At 49.6% G+C, this 21,452-nt stretch overlaps 1 protein-coding gene across 8 annotated transcripts in view; it reads right to left on the bottom strand.

Annotated features, from left to right (window-relative positions):
* Positions 1-1,600: 1,600 nt before the first annotated feature.
* Positions 1,601-21,452, bottom strand: part of PATZ1 (POZ/BTB and AT hook containing zinc finger 1) — a 40,039-nt gene continuing 20,187 nt past the window's right edge. For 3 of the 8 annotated variants that reach the window (XM_084819816.1, XM_084819818.1, XM_084819815.1), the window contains 3 exons: positions 16,736-16,907; positions 6,778-6,915; positions 1,601-3,281 (listed from right to left, as the gene is read on the bottom strand). In XM_084819816.1, the coding sequence (XP_084675942.1) occupies positions 2,863-3,281; positions 6,778-6,915; positions 16,736-16,907 (729 nt within the window). In that variant the 3' untranslated portion in view covers positions 1,601-2,862. Of the gene's footprint in view, positions 3,282-6,565; positions 6,916-16,735; positions 16,908-21,452 lie in introns of those variants that run through there. The other 5 variants (XM_084819821.1, XM_084819820.1, XM_084819819.1 and 2 more) reach the window with 3 other exon arrangements.

Below are 21,452 nucleotides of genomic sequence, written 5' to 3' on the forward strand. Positions count from 1 at the left end.
TTAAAATATTTGCACTGTATTTTATATTTTAAATTGTATGGCATTTTAGTCCTTTAGCTGTTTGTAATCTGCCCAGAGAACATTATTTGGCAGATTAAAAATAAAGTAGGAACATATATTGTTTCCTGGGGTCCTGGGGCCACATTGCTCCCTCCAGACCCACCCGAGGCCATAACCCACCCCTGACAAATTTGCTGCTGAGCTTGGAAGTGTGGGGGCAGGAGAAAAAAGCTGCAAAATAGCCCTTTTTAAAGGGTAAAGTGGAGGAAGGGGCTACTTGGCTTTAAAGGAGCCCCTTTTTGTTGCTGCCCTGCCACTAAATTTTAATAGCAAAACTGCCATGGAGTCAGGGCAGGAATTTGGGGCAGACATCCAGGTCCCAACTCGGTAGAATGAGAGAGGGTGGGGAGAAACACAGGTGAGCTGGCGCATCACATTTTGAAGGAAGTGAAATCACACACATGGCCATCTAAAGAGCCCCCCACCCCCACCCGCTAATAACACAGTTACATCCAGAGTCTACATCTACCTAACTGCACCACTGGATGGAGTCCAAACAGCAGCTGTGAGCACCTTACACAAGTCCTTGGGATTTGTTCATGCCCGCCTGCGTTAGGCAATACTGTGGCCTGGGACCCAGCAGTCACATTTAGATCCTTCTTCGGTGCCGTTGCTTGTGTACGATCACAGAAAGGAGGGGCTGGCATCTTGTCACTACCAAGGATCGTGTTAGGGAAGAGGAGGCCTTTCACCCTCAGGAGCTCTAGCCTGCTTGCATGAATGCTGGAAGGAGACGTGCCCCGGCATTCTTCTCTCTTTCCTCTGCAGCCAAGTTCCGTATTTGTAAAACAGAAATACATGCATGCCCCCCTTCAAAAACTCTATTCTTTGTATCAGACATTGAGTGCAAGGTGAATTTACCACCAGGGTTTATTTTACTGTACCCCCAATTAGGAATATCCAGGTCAGGGTTGGACAACTTGTGACCTTGTTTTGGCTTACAGATCCCATCAGCCCTCGCCCCTGGCTCTGCTGGCTCAGGGGAATTGTAAGCCTGAACATCTGGAGAGCCACAAGTTGAGTTGTTTTTTTCTGTACTTTTGTCCATCTTAGTAGCCTTCCCCAACTTGGTGATCCCCAGACGTGTTGGGCTACAATACATTAGCAATGGTGGCTGGGAATGATGGGCGATACAGTCCAACACATCTGGAGGGCACCAGCCTGGCTTGTGTGTTTCATCAGAAGCAAGGCTGAGGGCAAGCAAGGACTCTGACCCTGACCCGGTCCCTGAGGTTGTCTCCAGCACAAACCAATGCTCATGCTGACCAGTTTCACTTTGAAGAGGGGGCTGAAGCTGGTTTGTGAACCATGGTTAACGCTAGCCATGCTTGGTGTTAACCTCAGTGAATATGAACTGTGGCTAGTGCTGACATGAAAAGGAGGTTTCTAGTATGATTAATAGAATAGGAAATGTCATGTCTGCAGTAGTTCAACATCTCTTGCTGAAACTTTGCTGAGGTTAAGGTCAAGGTGTTATCAAAAAGCAGACACCCCCACCCACACAATTAAAATTAAAAAGGCAAAAAGAAGGGGTACAAAGTAACATTCTAACTTCTTTAATGCAGTCCAATCCAATTATTATTTTCTTGCTTGAAGTCAATTCTGTGAACTCCATATTTATTTGCACTAAACAGGTTGGTGGTACAGAAAAACAGCATCTCACTGAAAAATTTAATCTTCCAGGGTCTTTATGCATCAACCAACCAAGAGTGCACTGTTGTTATTTTTTATTTTTAAACCCCTTCTTTCCTTCCCCCCACCCCTTTCTTCCATTTTGCATAACTATATTATCCCATAGACTTAAAAACAATCAACTAGCCAAGTTATTAATTATGATACATCTAAAAAAATTAATACTAACCCTAACATGACTGCTGCTTTAAGAGCTCTGTATAATTGCCTTGGAAGGGCTTCTCAGTAGCAAATCACTACAACAGGTCCTAAAATCATAAATGCAATAATAATGATCATAATCATAAGAGAGAGACAGAAAACCAAGAGCAAGTTTTTGAGGATTCAAATAATAAGCAAGTAGCCCATCCGAGCAGGACATTCTCCTGCCCAAGCCCCAGCCTGTACTGCAGGGGAGCGCCCGCCCGCAGGAGTGGGCTTGCACAAGGGAGCGTCGCACTCGATTGCACCAGAACTGGCCTTGGATTTGGTGGCGCCAGGTGGTGGCAGCATTTCCCCATAACACCTTGAGGCTTGCAAGGTGTTCTTACTTCTTTAAGAACAAAAATGCTATTTTTAAAAAATGCTGGTTTCTGGTGTTTTCTTTTTCTCTTAAAGGAAAACGGCTTCTCTACGTACTAGATTCCACAGGGCGCATTTTATGAGCAATGATGCTAATATGCAAATCTTAGAAAAGGGCCGTGAGGCAGAGAGAAAGGAGAAAGGAGACAAAGACATCTAGTTCTCTGCCAGATCAAAAGGAGGGTTCCTTAAAATTCCCAGACCAGCATCTGTGGTGTTGCTTTCCTTTGTGGGCTTCCAAACCGGGTCACTGACAGACCAGCTAGATGCCTGGCACCATTCTGCCTGCATTGCAGCCCCAAGGATCACCCATCCATTCATGGTCATGCAGGTACCTTGCAGTTTGTCATCTGATAAACAATCTCTGTCCAGGGAAGATTTAGGGGAGAGGAGAACAGGGAAGGGTGAGAACCTAAAAGGAATTCAAACAAACATCTTCCCACTACAAAACTGGATTTCTGTTAGCTCCCCCACATCATTCACAGCCATCTTGTAGTTATACATAAAAAAAAACCCCAGACTGCTGCTTTGTTAAAGTTAAAGCTGGCCTCATTTTCCATCTGGCCCCATCGGTTGCTGGTCGACCTCTGGATCCACTAGAGAGGATGCAAATGCAGACTGAACAATCTGAAACCCAAACGATTCCAGGAGAGACATGTTCTGTTGGGGGGAAAAGGGGGACCCCAGGGCAGGGCCCAAGTCCCCTAACGGGGCTCCCAGGGAGCGGACATGGACTTTCTGTATGTGTTTGTTGAGATAGGACTTGGATCTGAAAAAGCTGCCACACTCAGGACATGGGTACTTCTTATCTCCCTCCGACTCCAATTTATTTTTGGCGACCACCATGTCGCAGGAGAAGGAGCCGTTGGCATTCTGTTTCTCAGGTGTCTTGAGGTCGCTGGCATCGGAGAGATCTCCGTAGGAATCTGAACTCTCAATCTGGTCCGAATGTGAGCATTTCTGGCCTTCTAAGGAGAGAAAGAAAAAGCATGTTTTTAAGAGTCCAGACAACCCTCGGCCCGCATAAGCTCACCCCCCGTTTTTTCAAGAAGACCCTTCTACACTCTCTCTTGCATGCAACCTGCATCTCTCCTCACTCAGAAAATCCAGGCACAACAGTTACTACTAGCCCACAAACATTTTCAGAAGTCTGCTTGCCCCGACGTATTTTATGTTAGTCACAAGGCCAACTCTTGGAGAGCTTCCCTCCCTAGTCCACCTGAAGACAATGCTGATGTGCCACAGGCGAGCAGGCAAACGGCTAGGTTCAAACCTGGGCTAAGCTGGGTCCAGTTCACCAATCTGGGCACTCAGCCTTTGGTCTAAAGAACTGCAATGACACTGGAGAGTTATATAAAATGCCTCAGGCATGCACAAAAGGCCCTCATATACGTAAATCCCAGACTCACTGAGCGCTATAAAAAGTCTCTCATTACTGTGGATTCATATACGGAAGCTGCTTCCCCCGCACGGAAGTGCAGCTATCATCGCTGTGCGCAAGAACTGTATGAAAATGCAAGACACAACAAGGGCACAAACCAGTTCACAAGAGGGGAGCAGGAGTCCAGCAAGCAGCAGCCGTGGGGCCGGGCCAGGCATGCTTGCCTCCTCGAGGCACAGTCTCATGCCGCTGCCCTCCGCCTGGTGCCCAGCGGATGCACCGGGCTGGGCTGCAACATGGCCTCTGGCCAAGCTAGCTGGGATCTGCAGACCCACACATCTGGAGGGTACCAGGTTGGGAAGACGGGGCGAATGCAAGGGCGAAGCGCCAGCGTGGCATCGGAATGCAGAGCTCTTCGGCAAAGCGGTGTGTGAGAGCCTCCCTGCAACCACGTTTCATTCTCTGGATGGGTGTCAGGTACAGAGGGACTAGGCCCAATTCCCCGGCTATATTCTCTGGCGCAAGATGAGGAGTCACAGAGCGCTCCAGCTGCACCTCCATCCTCCAGGCGCCACTCACTCAGGCCAAATCCACATCTCTGCAGTCCTCTGAACATGACGCAAGCGGAATTCCATTTCCCATCGAAAGCTAAAAAATGTTGCCACGCTTGCTTGGAAAGGCACAGACAAGAACTCTCGAGACCCCCAAAGCTACACGGAACATTGCCACCATCTTCCACTGTTGGCACACAAACTGGAACCAAGAAGGTGCTCTACTTCTCTTGCGGTGCCCTCCTGGGGGACCCCTCCGCCAGCAGCTCAACAGCAAGCAAGGAGTATGGAAAACTTGGAAGGAAAGAGGACCTCTCCATCCCACAGCTTCCCCATGGGAGTGGCAATTCCCTGGGGTGCATCCAATAGCGCCATTTCACAAGCACAAAGCTTCTACCACTTGTGGGAGAACCTGTTCTTACCCTTGCACAAGCGTCAAACCCAGCACTTCGATTCTGCTTCCACAAGTTGCTGCACAGGCCACAGCACACGACAGTTGCATAACGGCAGGCGAAGCGCATTGCGCAACAGCCTGTGCAACCAACAGTACGAGTGGAACCAAAGTACTAGACCTGACACTTGTGTGAGGATGAAAACAGGCTCTGTGCTCACGGAAGGAGACCTCTGGCTACAACCCTGGGGGGACCCGTGCAGCTGAGAGTATGGAGTGGAGAGTCCAGATGAAACCTGTGAATTTTCCCGTATAAAATGTACTTACGTCAATTACTTCGACCCAAACCAGAACAAAGAGAGCAAGACCAAAAGAACTGGGCGGGAGCACACAGACTGGTTCCCTAAGTGGAAATCCAAATTGTGCCCCCTCCCCCAGACACGCACTGATTAACTTGAAGGTACAATGAACTGGGAAGATCTCCTAGGCAATCCCCATCAAAATGGGAGGGGAAGGAGGGGGCTGTCCAGGAGAACCTCCTGCTGGATTGTGCCCCATAGGCCAGCTCTGCCCGACTCACAGTCTGCTGCTCTGGATGGCATGCAAGACTCACCAGGGCTGCCTGCAAATGTGGGGTGTGTGAAGAGGGGGGGGGAGTAGGAAGTCAAGGCTACTTTAGCCAACATCTGCCTAGCCAGGAGTAAAAGCAGCAGCAGCCTCTCAAGACTGAAATCTTTGGGCAGTCGTGACACCCATCGTGCGGTGATGTCCTCCATCCTTCCGTAGTAAAATCAGAAATGGGGGTCTAGATCTCATGGAAGCAGTCAAGGTGTGTCTGGGCCAGCCTTCCCCAACCTGGTGCCGTCTAGATGTGCTGGAATACAACTCCCATAAGCCCCCAGCCAGCATAGCTGTTGTAGTCCAACACATCTGGAGGGCACCAGGTTGGGGAAGTTAGAAAATGCAAGTGTTCCACGTGAAGGTAATTCTGTGTATGGAAACTGTTTCCTTAATGCCCACCCTGCGACCCTCCACCTGGAGTCTGGCACAGCCCCGCCACGCGTGGGCCACCTCAGTGGGAAGGAGGCCTGAGTCTTTCCAAAGGTGTGAGCCTCCATCACCCACAGCAACACAAGGACGACCATCTTCAGCAGGAAGAGAAGGAGGCTGCTGGAGTTAACAGTATGCCTAGACTTCTGAACTCAACCCAGTGCCAAAGCTTCGCATGTATGGAGAGAGAAAGTGGGCGAATTGAGAGTTTCTCCACAGCTTCTAGAAAGTCTAAGACTTGAGTGAAGGGGGAGCAGTTGATCCCCCATCCTCAAATAAGGCGCCCAGGGGCTTCCTTGACCAAAGTTACCAAAACGGAACTCTGCACGTCTTCTTCAACGTTTCCCTAAGGCCAAGTTTTTACATTCAGCAAAATGGAGCCATGAAGTCTCTCCTGGATGGTCCCTCTTCAGGTTACAAGTCCGGCATTGTGTATCTGGAGGCTCTTTCACTGGGAAATGTAAAAAGCTCATTGCATGGGGTGGGTGGGAGCCCAAGCATTTGGGGGGGAAGTTCCTCCTGCAAAATTCCCTCTTTGCACATTGCATAACAAACCTTTGGAAATTGGTGTTTAATAATCCATGGTTTGTTAGCGTGGCTGGGCTCACACACAACAAAACAACCCACAGTTCAACAACCCATGGCTCAATGACAACCCACACCCAACCTTGGATGTGGGTTGTCATGTTGTGTGAACCCAGTCACTGTTATCTTTGAACTCCAGTTGCTGGGGACAGTTATCACATTCATGCCCTTGTGGATTTCCCAGGGCTATTCGGTGAGAGTCTGGACTCTGTAGAACATCACCTGATCCAGCAGGGCTCCCTCATGTTCTTAGATATTAGTTTTGTCCATGCAGCGAGCTTATTTGGGGCAGAGGGTTTGCCCATGAAAGGGCATTCAGACACGTAGCCCTCTGCTTGCGGCCTGAAGTGGGAAAGTGGAGGAAAGATGTAGCTGCTGCTGCACACCGCAGATCTTAGGTTCCCTTCCCCCAAACCGTTCCTCTCGCCCACCCTCCCACACCCAGCGCCCAACACCACAAAGTCCTACGCCAAGAGACGGAAAGTGCAGAGCAGGGGGTCGCTTGCCTTTGATGCCATAGGTCCTGACGCTGTGGAACGCTGCTCCCCCATTCGGGATGGGCTCCGGGTGCCTGGAGACCTGGGGAAGGGGAACACCGTGGTGGGTTTTAACATGGACCTTTAAGTAGGAGGCAGAGGAGAAACCTAAACAAGATAAAAGGAGATGAGATCCTGCCACCAGCACAGACACGCTGCCTTTCCCCAGGTTCCTGTTAGTTGCTTCCAGATCCTCTCGGGTCCTCTGAAAGAACTTGCGTACATGCCAAAATGAGATCCAGCCACCACCACACTTGTGAAGGAGGCCTCAAAATATGAAGTCTGCCCAAATCCAGGAATTAAAGGGGGGGATGTCCCTGCATGGGAGTGCCCTGGGCCACAAGAACACGCTACAGCGAAGGAGAGAAAGACGGCAGAATCTACGTTAGATTGGCACGGCTCATGTATGAAGAGTTCTTCTCTTTCGCAGAAATCACATGCTCATTATGTTTTCATATTATTAAGCCTGCCTGCCCAGCTCCTAAAATAACCCATAATCTACTCCATCTGGCTTGCAGAACAGGGCAGGGCAGGGCAAAAGCAGGCCTGGAGAGCTTTAAATATGTAAATCCTGGTTTGGCAGCCGGGATATTTAGTACCTGATTCGACTGTGCTGACAACAGGCTGTCTATTCAAGAGATGTGTTGGGAACAGGGAAGTAGGACTGAAACACTCTTGGACAGTGGAGTGGAGACTTCTGGAGGAGTAAGCTTAGCAGACACAAAAAGGACGCACCAGACTTTATACCACGTTCTTCACACAACGCTTCTGAACACAGACCGGAATTGCCAGATTCCTCCATCATTAGAAAGAGCTCTCCCCTCCCCTCCCCTCCGCTCCCGAACCAAACAACCCACACGCATACAGACACACACAGCCTGATGCCTTTGCCTGTGGTTTGCATTAACGCATTTCTTGTTTGAAAAAAAGTGCCTAGTATTATTAGATCCTTTACAGATATTGTAGAACTGGAAAAGATGCAGAAAAGGACAACCCAAATGAGCAAAATGCTGGAGCAAATCCGCTATGAGGAAAGGTTACAGTGTTTAGGGCTTTTTAGCTTAGAAAAAAAGGCAAGTAAGCATATATAAAATGTGCATATAATTATGCCTGGTGTGGAGAAAGTGCATAGGGAGACATTTTTATCCATCTCTCATAATACTAGAACCCAATGGGGTCCTCCCAAGAAGCTGATTGCTGGGAGATTTAGGTGAAATAAAAAGAAGTCCTTGTTAACACAGCACATAGTTAAACTATGGAATTTGCTACCGCAAGATGTAGTCAAGGCCACCAACTTGAACAGCTTTAAAAGGGGGTTAGACAAATTCCTGGAGAAGGCCATCAATGGCTACTAGTCCTGATGCCACTTGGAGCACCAGAGATTAGGATGATCTCTGTATGCCAGTTGCTGGGGATGGGAACACAAGCAAGGGCTGATGCTGCGTTCCTGTCCTGCTTGTGGGCTTCCCATTGGGGCATCTGGTCGGTCACTGTGGGAACAGAATACTGGACTTTACGGGCCTTTGGTCTGATCCCGCAGGGCTCTTCTTATGGTCTTAGGACCACCAAAAATGTTTCCCTCCTTTTCTATAGAGAGAAAGCAACACCAAAATAATGTTATTCATCAACATTCGTATTTCAAATGCATCTGAAACTAATGGTGCTGCAATCATTTCTGCTGTCAAAGCCCCAAAGCTGTGCAGTTCAAAAACTGCTACTAAGGTGGCAACCCATGAAGAAAGCAGCACTGTGGCTTCCAACTGTTGTTTTGAAATGCTTAGATTGCCTTGACAAGTCTCTGCAAACCTGCAGCCCTTGTGGGTGGGGTGTTGCCAATGGGTGTGAGCACGTCCAGACCCAGGCACAATCTAGCCTTTGCCCACAGCGCATCAATTTTGCTACTTTTGGTTTTGGAAATTTAAAGGCATTGATTTGGATTTTAAAATTTAATTTACTTATTTTTTGGTATAAACATTTATGCCTTGTCTTTCCGTTTAAAGAATACCCAAGGTGGCTTAGAACATACTTAAAACCTAAGGTACTGGATATTTTTATCCAGCAATAAGGAGTTACAGATTACAAAGGCTGGGGCACAGCAGAAAAACAGACAAGTAAACAAGAGATGCGCGAGATAAGCTTTTCAGCTTGACAGGCCAGAAGGAGCCTGCCAAAAAATTAAAAGTTCTAGCCAGGTGGCCAAAGATGCCAGCTGTGCTAGGAAACTCCATGGCGGGGCAGCCCCAGGGAGAGCGACTCCCTTCCGCCTTCCCAGCAGCAGCACCAGCCACTGGCAGGCTGTGGAGCAGTGCCTCTCCAGCAGATCCAATGACCGGGCAGGCTCATCTGCTTGGATGCCCTGGTCCCAAGTCACCGAAAGCCCTAAACGGCTTCAGAGCAGGATACCAAAAGGGCCCTCTTCTCCTGTAAACCCTGTCCATTCATTAACTGGCACTCTGAACTGTACCTGGAAACAGACCGAAAACTGGTGCAGCTATGGCAATGAGGCTGCCCTACGCTCCCAAGAGTGAGCTCCCATGAACACCTGAGCTGGATCAGCTGAAGGTTCTGGATAACCTTAAAGGGCAGCCCCACATAGAGGTAACCCAGTCTAGCCAGAACTCCGGTGGCCAGATCTGACAGTTCTCTGTGTATGGGGCCTGCCTGCGCTGGGCCAAAGCGCTCCTGGCCACAGCTGCCTACCTAACCAGCCTGAAGCAAAGTGTATTCAGCCAGTCTCTGGCCTCGATTTCCGAAAGGAAGGGTGGCCCCACCCACAAGAGGCAGAACCCCTATTCCCAGATCAGCAGCTCCACTGACCAAGAGCACCTCTGCTTGGCCTGCATTAAAGATCCGTTTATTGGCTTCCATCCAGTCCATCATTGCTCCAGGCACTGAACTATTACTTCAACAGCCTCCTCAGAGCCAGATGGGAAGGAGGGAGGGAGCGAGAGCTGAGCATCATCGAAAGGCTGGCGATGGCTCACTTCACATTATTTATTTTATTTTTTGAAAACATTTGTATCCCACCCTATATCATTAGGATCTCAGGGCTGCATACAGATAAAATCAATGTAGGCAGTAGAAAACAATAAACAATTTAAACAGCTAAAACATATTAAACTATTAAGCAAGTTAATACCAATTTAAAATCTAAAACAATAAAACAGTTAAAAGAGTGTGCTACTTTAGGGAATGCATTCAGCCCTCAAAGGCTTTGATAAAAAAACATGTTTTAACTTAGCACTGAAATGAAGCCAATGTCTGCGCCAATCGGGCCTCCAAGGGGAGGGCATTCCACAACCAGGTGCCACAGCAGAAAAAGCCCTCTCCCACATCCCACCGTAGTGTATGTCTCACACTGGTGGGGATGCAGAGGAGGGCTCCTCCAACAGATCTCAGTCCTCGGGCAGGCATATATAAGGGAGGCGATCCCTCAAATATCGAGGCCCCAAGCCGCTTAGGGCTTTAAATGTCATCACTAGCACCTTGAATTCCGACTGGAAGCGTATCGGCAGCCAGTGCAATTCCTTTAAGACTGGTGTTATGTGATCTTTCCGAGATGTCCCGGTCAACAGTCTAGCTGCTGCATTTTGCACTAGCTGCAACTTCGCGCCGTCTTCAAGGGCAGCCCCACATAAAGTGCATTGCAGTAGTCTAATTGGGACGTCATCAGCATATGTACTACTGTGGCTAGGTTACCCCTGTCCAGGAAAGGCCATAGCTGGAGGCCGAAGCTGACAGGGATGGATCTAGGAGTACTCCCAAGCAATGCACCTGCTCCTTCGGGGGGAGTGCAGCCCCATCCAGGACAGGTTGCTTACCCAATTCCCAGACTCAGGAACCACCAATCCACAGAGCTTCCGTCTTATCAGGATTCAGCTTCAGTTTCTTGGCCCTCATCCAGCCATTACAGCCTCCAAGCACTGGTCCAGCACCTTCACTGCCCCAGCTGACTCCGACGACAAGGAGAAATAGAGCTGAGCATCATCAGCATACTGGTGACACCCCACCCCAAAACTCCTAATGACCTCAGCCAATGGCTTCATATAGATCTTGAACAGCTTGGGGTATAGAATAGAACCCTGTGCCACCCCACAGCTTCATAGCCATGGGGTAGAACAGGAATCCCCCAATACTGCTCTCTGGAATCAGCCTTGCAGGTAGGAGCAGAACCACAGTGCCCCCAACTCCCATCCTGCAGAGCCAATCCAATAAGATACCAGGATCAATGGTATCAAAAGCCGCTGAGAGATCCAGGAGGATCAACAGGGTGGCACTCCCCCTGTCTTTCACCTGGAGTAGGTCGTCAGTCAAAGCAGCCAAGGCTGTTTCAGTGCCGTACCCTGGCCTGAAGCCAGACCGAAATGGCTCACTTCACAACCTGGTAGACCATCAGTGTCATGCAGATGTTAAAGTAGCACAGGGCAGCCTTTCCCATACCCGTGTCCTCCAGATGTGTTGGACCATCTCCTGCCAGGGGGATGCTGGGAGTTGGAGTTCAACACAACTGGAGGGCTCCAGGCTGGAGAAGGCTGGCCTAGGGTAGTTGGAAAACAAAGGCAGGCAGGAGACGACTGATCTCTCCGTAGCTTCTTGTAACGTGTCAAATGCCATGCTTTGCTCTGATGCTGCTGGAACACTTTTCCAATCAGGCCAGCCTGCTTGCTCTTGGTCTTCATCACAGAGCTCCTGCACCAACTCCCTGTGAAGTTCTGTAGAGCTCTAGCTACCCGACTGTCAAATAATATGGAGACACAGGATTATAAGGGAGCCTGTACGGCCAAGGTGTTATCTGTACAACTAAGTAGTAAGAACGGAGTTCTTGGTTTAAAAGACAAAGGAAAATGAAACACACAAATAGCCAACGAGCAGCAGCCACTACTTCAGGGATTGGCTTGTGCCATGCTGTGTTTTAATGGGTCTGTCTTCTTCTCAGGTATGTTTATTGTAATATCTGTGGTTTGGTATGGCCTTTAGCTTTCTCTCCGTTTTACTCCAACCAAACGTTTTAGTGTTGCTTTATAGTATAGAATGCATTTTATCATTTTAAATTGTATTTAAATGGTTGCTCTTATATTTTGTACATTGCCCTGAGAAAGTCAATCAGCTAAATATAGAGAGTAAACAAATACATAAAACAGATGTTTTCCATGCTGCGTGGCAGCCTTCCCTGACCTGGTGCTCTCCAGATGTTCTGAAATACAACTTCCGGCATTGCTGACTACTGTCCATGCTGGCTGATGGTAGCTGAAGTCCAAAACAACTGGCGGATGCCTGGCTGGGGAAGGCCGCTAGTGGGTAAATATCTGTAACATTTTCTCCTAAGCACCTCTTCATCTTAGCAAAAAAGATTGGACGTAATCTCTTAAACCAGTGGTGCACAACCTGTGCCCCCCTTGGCTTTTACTACAGCCCCCTGCCCCCCCATCGAACTCCCCGGCAATTTCCCCACTGCCTGTCCTCCCCACTCCCTCCTCCAGAGACCCTCATACAGATCCGTCTTTGCCCACCGTTGCTAGCAGCAAGAAAAAAGCAATTTGAATCCAGAGGAGCACTGGGCTGTGTGCATGCGCCCGTGCATGCAGCCCCTGAGCCAGCACTGCCGGTGACTCTCCAGGGCAAAAAGACGCCCAGCCCTAAGCCAGCCGCATGTCAGAGTGAGCACAATGCTGCCAAGGCTCCACAGAGCTGTGCATTTCTGCCTGAACGTCCTAACACACCTCATACACACCATCAGCAACCAGGAAAGGCAGGCCAATGTCGCTGTCTCTGGCTTGCAGAACTGGGGTGGGGGCTGAGAAAGTGCGCTTGCCTCACTAAGGCCACCTGATGAGCTTGTGACTTGAACGGGCTCCCTGCTCCACAGCACAGTCTCTGAGTCACCAGGCCACCGCAGCGCTCTGTCAAGGGGGTTTGGGCAGCATATAAAAATCCACACACACTAGATGGGGAGGGGGGAAAGGAAGTGGCAGGCAGAGATAGGGAAAAGGCTGCTCCCCGCTGCAAGTGAAGGAACACCGACACCACAACTGCATTTTTGCAAAAATGGAGACCGTGTGCGCGCGCGCACAATTAATAGTGACTGTTCTAGTTATGAGTATGCCAATTGAAGAGAAGAATGCTTAAAAATACAACACCTTCTCTCTGAAAACAACAGTAGATCCACAAAGGAACTCCAAGTACACATCCAAACAAGGGAAGAATGGTGGAAACAGAGAATGCCTGCACGCCCCTTTCTAAGTTCCGGTTATTGGGCGGTATAGAAAAGTAACAAACAAATAAATAAAAATAAGTTACAGCCCATAATGTCGGTTACTGGGTAGATTAAAAATATAACAAACAAAGAACATGAAAGTAAAATAATGGACTTTTTAAAAAGTCAAGTTTGGGCCAAGCAAAGAGAAGGTACCATGGTGAGATTTGTTTAGTGTACCCCCTGTTCTCATCCACGGCCCACCATTGTTTACTGGGCAAGAGGGGCAGGTGTGAAAGATTTGGCCGTGCGTAGGCTCAGGCTGGGAAGCACAAAGGAAAGGAAGTTGCTACATGAAAATCTGCCCTACGATTCTACAAAGGGCAGGACCTGAATGGACATCAGTAAATCCAGCTCCTTCAAAAAGGAACATAAGGAATTTGCGTTCAACGTTGTCATCTGTTCTCTGATTTCTGTGTTAATTATACAGTTATACAATTATGCAGGTATAATTGAGTTTTTATAGGCAACAGCCACGGCGAAGAGAGTTCCTCTATGACATGCTAACACCCACACTCTCCATAATCATAGCCAGCAGGACCAGCAATGCAAATATTGCTGGACTGCGAAAATATCTGCAAAAAGAGCTCTGGGACTCCCAGCTTCCCCTTGCCAAAGTTGGTGCTTCTATTATGTCAAGGGGCAGAAACCACAATTTTTGTAAGTAACAAGAGATGGAAGAAAATAAAAATAAAATTACAGCATAACCAAATCCTTGAAGTCTGATCATGGCTCAGTGATCACTGCCCAATAGCTACATTAAGCTAAAAATAAAACAGTAGGAATATGTTCAACTCAAGAGGGGAGAACATGTCTTCAGGACGAGCCAAATCATACCGGGAAAACAGAAACACGTGAGACTAAAGCCCCTCGCACACAGACACTACACCACCTTCCCCAGCCTGGTGCCTTCGAGAGCTCCATTCCTCCTCGCGGGAAATCCATTGGGGGCGGCATGCCTGTGGCGGGCGGGGCCAGAGCCAGAGTGGATGCCCCCCCTTTCTGCCACCTCCTTTTCCTTCCCACACAGCAGGCTGCCCAGGCAGGGACAGATGGCTCTTGCCACAGGGCCCCATGGATCGCACGCAGGAGGCCTCTGGAATGAGGCTGAGGGCCACAGTTGCCCGGTCCTGCCTACACATCCCCTGAGCATTAGCATGGACTCCTGCGGAGCAAGCATCATCACGCTTTCAAGAGGTCTCCTAACCACACAGCCGCAAGCGCCTCCTCCACCAATCTCTCTCTTCCAAGCGTTGCTTTATCCAAGAGGCCTCTTTCCCCACACAGAATTGTTTGGTTCAGACAACTTATTAAACCCCATCTGCAATTTAAGCTCAAAACCATTACAATATGTATGCAGCAGTAAACCTTGGAAGAGATCCCTCTGGCACAAAAGGATGGAATTCAAAACTTAACTGGACAGTCCTCTCTCCCAGGCACGATGTGCTGAAGAAGCAGGCAAAGAGAAACATGGGAGATGGGAATCTGCTGTTTCCTAACCTGACAGTTGGGGGTGTCCCTCTTTAAGGCAACACTTCTGAAAAGCAGGGAGATGGATGCCCACGGGTGAACACAACTTCATAAAACCTAAGATGCTCCAAAATTTACTTTTCCCTTCCCCAGAGATGTTCTACGCAATTTGAATATGTATTGCAAACCACCTTCTATGCTCAACACAACCCACAATTAACTTAAAACGAAAAAGGATGGCTTCTGAGAATGTGCAGAACGCACATTCCGGCATGAATGTGCAGGTATGTTCTGGCGACCGTCATAAAAGACTGAGGCAGCAATTCTATGTGTACTTACTTGGGAGTAAGCTTCAATGAACCTAACAGGACCTATTTCTGAGTAAACACACACAGGATCAGGCTGTGAGCAAAAGTTCCAGCAGTAATTTCTGGCTACTTTGTACAATTTGTCAGAAGTTCCCTTTATTCTCCATCTTTACCAGCTTGCTTTCCCCACTGTTTTCAGCCCTTTTTGTTTGGAACAGGAATACCTATGAAGCAGACCTGTTCAGCAAGAGTATTCAGTCAGCTATGAACGAAACCACTTAAAATGTTAAGCCAGATTCCAACAGGGTCACAAGAATGGAATCGCCCAAGGAGGTTTAAGCGCAAACAGGAAACCGCACTCTCTGCAGGGCTGCAACGTGGTGCTTTCGGTACACCACTGAGGGCTGCTTTACTTACAGGGGTCTCCTCCTGTGTTCAAATGTAAGAGCTTGCTGCCTGCTTCTCCTTGTTCTAGGGATCCTTAGAAATGACCTTATATAGTGAGCCAGATCCCTGGTCTGCGTAGCCCAGTACTGTCTACTTTGGCAGCAGCTCTCCAGTCTCCAGACTTGGCCCCAGCGACTCAAGAGCCTTTTCAAACTGGAGATACCAGGGGCTGCACCCAGGGCCTTCTGCATGCAAATTAGGTGCTCTACCCACTGGGCACAGCCACCTTTTTTCCTTGCACTGTCCACCCCCACTCCTCCACATTCCCCTCCCCCCCTTCATACACAAGAAGAGCCGGATTCCTACACGAACTGGAAGGGGAAGACCGTTCTAGAGACACAAAGATCTGTTTTCTACTGATCTCATACACAGCTCTTATTGGCTATTTGGAAAATCCAGCACAATCAATCTCATTGTGAATTAGGTGCCTTTACTGCAATGTCTCCTTAAAAATGTTTCTTTGCACCTAAGGCTACAATTTTAAGTACATTTACTAAGGAGCCCAACTGAACTCACCAGGACTTTCTACCAAATGAAGATGCTTAGGGGACCACGCTGCCTGGGAATGGTCCTAAGCCCACTTTCTGAAAGTGACTTCTACTGAAATCAAGCAACAGGTTTGGGACTGGAGTGTTGTCTTGGGGCAGTTTCTCATGCTGCCTTTGGTACGTGGGCATGTGTATCGGAGTATGAAATACACACAGATCGTGAAGTGTGAAGGGCAAACACCAACCCCGCCCTGTCCTTGTCAAAAGCTGGGGAGGGATTGTGCTGCTGCCGCTGCTAGCTTTGGAAGGAAATGCTTGTCTGCTCTGCACTCTGGTCGAGGGTATGGCAGATCTTTAGTATGGAGGGGGGGAATCGGCTCCCCCACCTGTCTCCAGAGAGACTCTATTCACAGGTACATGTTCTCCTCTTTTGACAGTCAGGACCCCTCCACCTCTCAGTTTGGAAATCCCCAAATCTGAGGAACAGGATGAAACGCTGTTCAGTAACAGAGAGGAACTGACTGCCAATTCCAAGGGTCTCCCAGATGCTCCATTTTTACACTGTGAGGGGACTTGGAAGAACAAGGACTAGTCACTAGTTAGGGCCGGGCCATCCATGCACCGGCATTGCTCACTTCCTCATCACGTGGCCACGCAACCTTCGATGGCAGCAGCTGGATGTGTCAATGGTTTCCATGGAGTAGTATTGTGGACGAGGGGATGGGAGAGTTCAGGCTGTGGCGACTCATCTGTGATGGCCCATTCTGTGCACAGGCAATTCATCACTGGGCCAGCAAGAGATGGGCAAGTGCGCAGGAACCAGCCCCAAGTGGTACATCGTTGGCTGAAGCCAAGCGCAAGGAAGAGCAACATCTGCTTTTGTGTTTTTTCTTTGTGGAGAAGGCATTTGTCAGCTTGAATCATCCCCCCCCCCCCCAATTACAAGCGGGTGTATTCATTACCTCTGTTGCAGATGGTACAGAAGTTGCTTGGTCCTTCACTGTGTTTCTTCAAGTGATCGGCCATGTACGCTGCCCGCAAGTACTTCCCGCAGACCTGGCATGGAACTTTGTCTTCATGGCACGCAAGATGCGAACGCAGCCGGTCACGGGTGGCAAAGGAAGCGTTGCAAGTCTGTGGACAGCAGCAGACCTGTGTTAACCCCCCACACACACCTATTAAGGTTCATTAGTGCTAGGTGATCCCCAGTATAATAGTTCCAAATTCAACAGATATGTACAAACGATACTGGGATTAATTCTGTCAGAGGAATGACAAGAGGAAAGCAAGCAGCACCCTGACCGAGCAGGGGCTGCAGCTCCTAAGGAGAAAAGCATCAAGACTTGATATTGGTGGTTCTGGAGGAACCCAGTCATTTCTGATTAAACACTCTTGATTATTTAACTAATACCACCCACCTGGCCAGAGCATCATCAGGACCACCCTAGTCACCCTACAGAGAGAAAGAATGGCCTTCAGACAACTAGGAAGGTGATCTTTACAAAAAGGCCTGGTCTTTCCCCCTGTTTCAGGCCACATATGAAGATACAGGTGAACAAGCAGGGAGGTCAACATGACTGTGGCCTTGTAACCGTCGCAGGCTTATCTGCAAGGTCACAGAATCATCTGCATTGATCTTGGCCAAATCAGGTGACAGGAGAGTCCTCAACAATATTACGCATTGTCCATAATTTCCCCAACTGCGACTGGAATTATCCCAGCATCCCCAGCTAAATTCACAGCTACTGTGCAAAGCTTGCAGAACTCCAACACTCCCTTCAGTTTCGGGGAAATTTCTGTTGCCCAAGCAGAGAACTGCAATCACTGAAATGAACGGGGAAGTCCCGCATATGTTGTTGGGTGTACCAAAGCCACTGGATCGGATGGAATGGCTGCACAATGCCCTGTGCCTATCCCAGAGCAGAAACGATGGCGAGGAGAGGAGGCACTGCTTGAACCTGCAGGGGTGCAGAAAAGCAAGAGGAGCAGAACGGAGGATGCCCCTGTAAGGCCATCACGTCTCAGCACCTGGAGCCCCCACCGTTTGCTCACGGTGGAAGCGTCTGGAGTCAGAAATGAAAGGGATGCCAAGAATGGGCAGTGGCGGCGGCAGCAGTAGCCCCCGCCCCCGACGCAGCGCACGTGGGAATCTCCTCCTCTCTTGCCACACATGTGATAGACCTATCATAGGTCACTAACTTATGGAATTCACCAAGCGGTGGCACTTAGATTGAAAACAGATCAGGCAAATTCATGGAGCCGCTCTATGGGCATCAGCCATGACAGTGAAGCGGAACCTGCACACGCAGCGGCCAGATCCTGGGGAGAAAGAGCAGGAAGCGCCCGTCTCCGTCGTGCCCCGCATCCAGCTGGCTGACTGGGGTTGGAAAGGGAGTGCTGGGCATCAGCTGGGCCTTGGGGCTGGGCAGCTAGGGGAGAGCTGGGTCCCTGGAGCCTTGGGCAGAGGGGAAAACACACAGCAGGGAGGATAAACTGAGCTCCTCGAGACCAGCCCTCGTGATACCTGTTAAAGACACGGCTCTAAAGCCGTGCACAGAAGTGGCACGAGAACTGCAACACAAGTGCCTCTCTCAGAGGGGGCCAGTGTCAGAACCAGCCTTCCACATGTACTTGGAATGCAAGTCCCATCACCCACAGCCTGTGGGTAATGGGAGTTGTAATCCAAGCACATCTGGAGGGTGGCAGATTGGAGAAGACTGTCTTAGACACACATAGGTGTGTTGTGATTCTCATGTTACCTTTGCACAGAATATCATCTGGCAGAGATGCAACTTGTGAGAATACAAGCAGCAACCGTGGATCACACTGTACCAATTTTAACACCATAGGACATGAACCTACATCAGATGCTATTGCTTGGGCAAAACCCAAAAGTTGTCCCAGGTGTTCCAGGGCAGATTAAAATTATATATCGTCAAAGGCACTGGCAGAGGAACTCACCCTGCAGAAGGAAAGCCTATCCTACTGGTAGACATCTTGAAGGAGAGAGGGGCAGGTCAGCTGGAGGGGGAGGCTGAGCTTTGCAAAGGAGCTCTTGGAGGGTGCGGAGCTGTCCCTTTGCTCCATGTCAAGAGGCAGCAATAACAGTCCCCAGGTGACGGTAGGACTGGTGTGTACGTATGTGTGCACGTGTGCAGCAGGGAGCTTTCCCCCTCGCTGGTCCTCCCTAGCCCATGGTGGAGGCGAGGATGGGACCAGGGAGGGGAAACTTACCTGGGGTGGAAGAACAGCAGGTACTGGATCCAGACTCAGACATGCTTAGAGTACATGCCTGGAGGTGGCCCCCAGTTATGGAACACTCTCCCCGATGAGGCCCGCCCGGCACCAACATTGTTATCTTTTCGATGCCAGGCCGAGACTTTCTCTTTTCCCAGGCTTTTGGCAGCATGTGAGGCTCAAAGTTGTTTTTAGATATACGTTTATGTATACTGTCTGTGTGTGTTTTATGTTTTGAAATTTTGCACATTGTATTTTTAAGGTTTTTAATCCACACAGCTTCGGCTATGGGGCAGTATAGAAATGTTGATGGTGATGGTGATGTAGACCCACTGAAAGCAGTGGGACTTAAGATTGTCAAGACGAACTTAAGTCCGACTGATTTAAATGGGTCTCCTCCGAGTATGACAAAATCTGGATCCAACCCCAGATCTACACGCACCCCCTTGCCCTCTTTCTGGTCTCCCTTGCCTGGACTTCCCCGTGTCCTTTAAGCCAAATCAGGCAAGGGGGAACCCATGGGGGAGGGCTGTTTCTTCTCCCCTGAAGGCCAAAGGCAGCAAGCAAAGGCTCCGTGCCCTCCGGAGGCTCTTTTATAAAACCCGTCTCCCAACACTGGAGCCTTCCCTAAAGCCGACTGCCCTGTTGCCTTGGAGGGAAGAACGGCATTTTGAGATCCATGCAACTCCATGCCTGCACGCCTCTCTACAGAGGAGGCCGGCAGTGGGAATGGACAGTCTTATGTTCCTGGGGCGATGTATAACTGCCTGCTTGACGTGCAAAGGGGGCTCCTGTTTGACAGCACGCAGTAGGCTACTGTTGGAACGCCACGTCGTTTCAAAAGCTGCTTGCACAGAAGCGTGGAGGAGGCGCTGGCCCACAGCCCTCCTGCGTATGCAGCTGTCACTAGACTGGGGTGTTGAACCTGAAGCCCACGGGCCACATGTAGCCTGCCTAGGGTCCCATTTGGGCCCCCCAAGATTCCCGACCTGGCCACACCCTCTTTTTCCCCAACCACCAATCGTTTGGTGCTTTTCTGGCTTTTGTGCAGTTTTTTCCCCCACTCGAAAAGGTGGAGATGCCTCTGTGCAGGCCTGGGTATAGGCGGCAAGAGCTTTATGCTAAAACATGCAGGCGTTTTTGGCCCCGCCCCTTCTGCCTTCAGCCCCGCCCACCAGTGGAATGTGGCCCCCGAGGGCTTTCTCTGAAACACCCTGGTCTAAACTGCAGCCACTCGGCCCAATCCACCAGCGTCGTGCTCACACAGGATCTCCAGTACATGCACATGCATGGTGCTCCAGCACCCAGAAGGGCTCCCCCACATTCTACATAGCTCTCTTTTCTCTAGGATGAATGGAGAAGCACACTCAGGCGCAAGGGTGCTGTGTACACATCAGAGCATCTGCAGAGCTCCAGACTGGAATGGGGAGGGCGAGAGGGAAAGGCAGGTTGCTTACCTGTAACTGTGGTTCTTCATGTGGTCATCTGTGCATTCACACATATGGGCTCTGCGCCTGCACAGAGCCTTGATCTCAGAAACTTCTATAGCTGAGGATTGTTTTTGCAGGAACCCTCCCCCACCATCCTACTGTGCTCGTCCTAAGGGGTTCCCGCCCAATCCCTCAGTTCCTCGAGACTGCCTAGTGGGGCCTCAGGGCCAAAGGTAAAATCACACCTCAGTACCATCATCGAAATCACCATCGACACCAAAATGGGGACGGTGGGTGGGTTGTGTGAATGCAAAGATGACCACTCTACGAGCCACACTTACAGGTAAGCAACCTGCCTTTCTTCTTCGTGGTCTCTGTGCATCACACATATGGGCGATTAACAAGCTGACTTACTGGAGGTGGGTCGGTGTCTCAATGCAAGATTGAAGACAGGACCGCACGACCAAAAGCACAGTCAGTTCTCGCCCGGACGTCCAACTTGTAATGGCGTACAAACGTGGACAGCCTCGCCCAGGTCGCAGCTTTGCACACCTCAGGCAACGTCACTCCGCTGTCAAATGCCACAGATGGGTCCAACCCCCTTGTCGAGTGAGCTATAATTCGAGATGACAAACTCCAATCGGCTACCTCATATGCGAGACAAATGGTTTGGACGACCCATGAAGCTAGCCAGTGCAATGATACCGGGAGACCTTTCTTATGCCCTCCGTAGCAAGGGAACAATCTGTGAGATTTATGGAATGACTCAGTCCATGCCGTATAAAAAGCCAATGCCCGCCGAACATCAAGTGAATGCAAAGAAGTTTCTATTGGTGATGCGGGCACTGGAAAAAGGGCTGGCAAAACTATATCCAGTTTAAGTGAAATTCAGACACTACCTTGGGTGGGAAAGTAATATCTGGCCATAAAGCCACCTTATCTCTGTGGAAAATCAGGTAAGGAGAATCGATCCTTAACGCACAGAGTTCATTCGATCTTCTTGCCGATGTAA

The sequence above is a fragment of the Heloderma suspectum genome, chromosome 13 (genome assembly GCF_057233095.1).
Source record: "Heloderma suspectum isolate Gila_16-S chromosome 13, 16-S_ref, whole genome shotgun sequence".
Lineage (NCBI taxonomy): Eukaryota > Metazoa > Chordata > Lepidosauria > Squamata > Helodermatidae > Heloderma > Heloderma suspectum.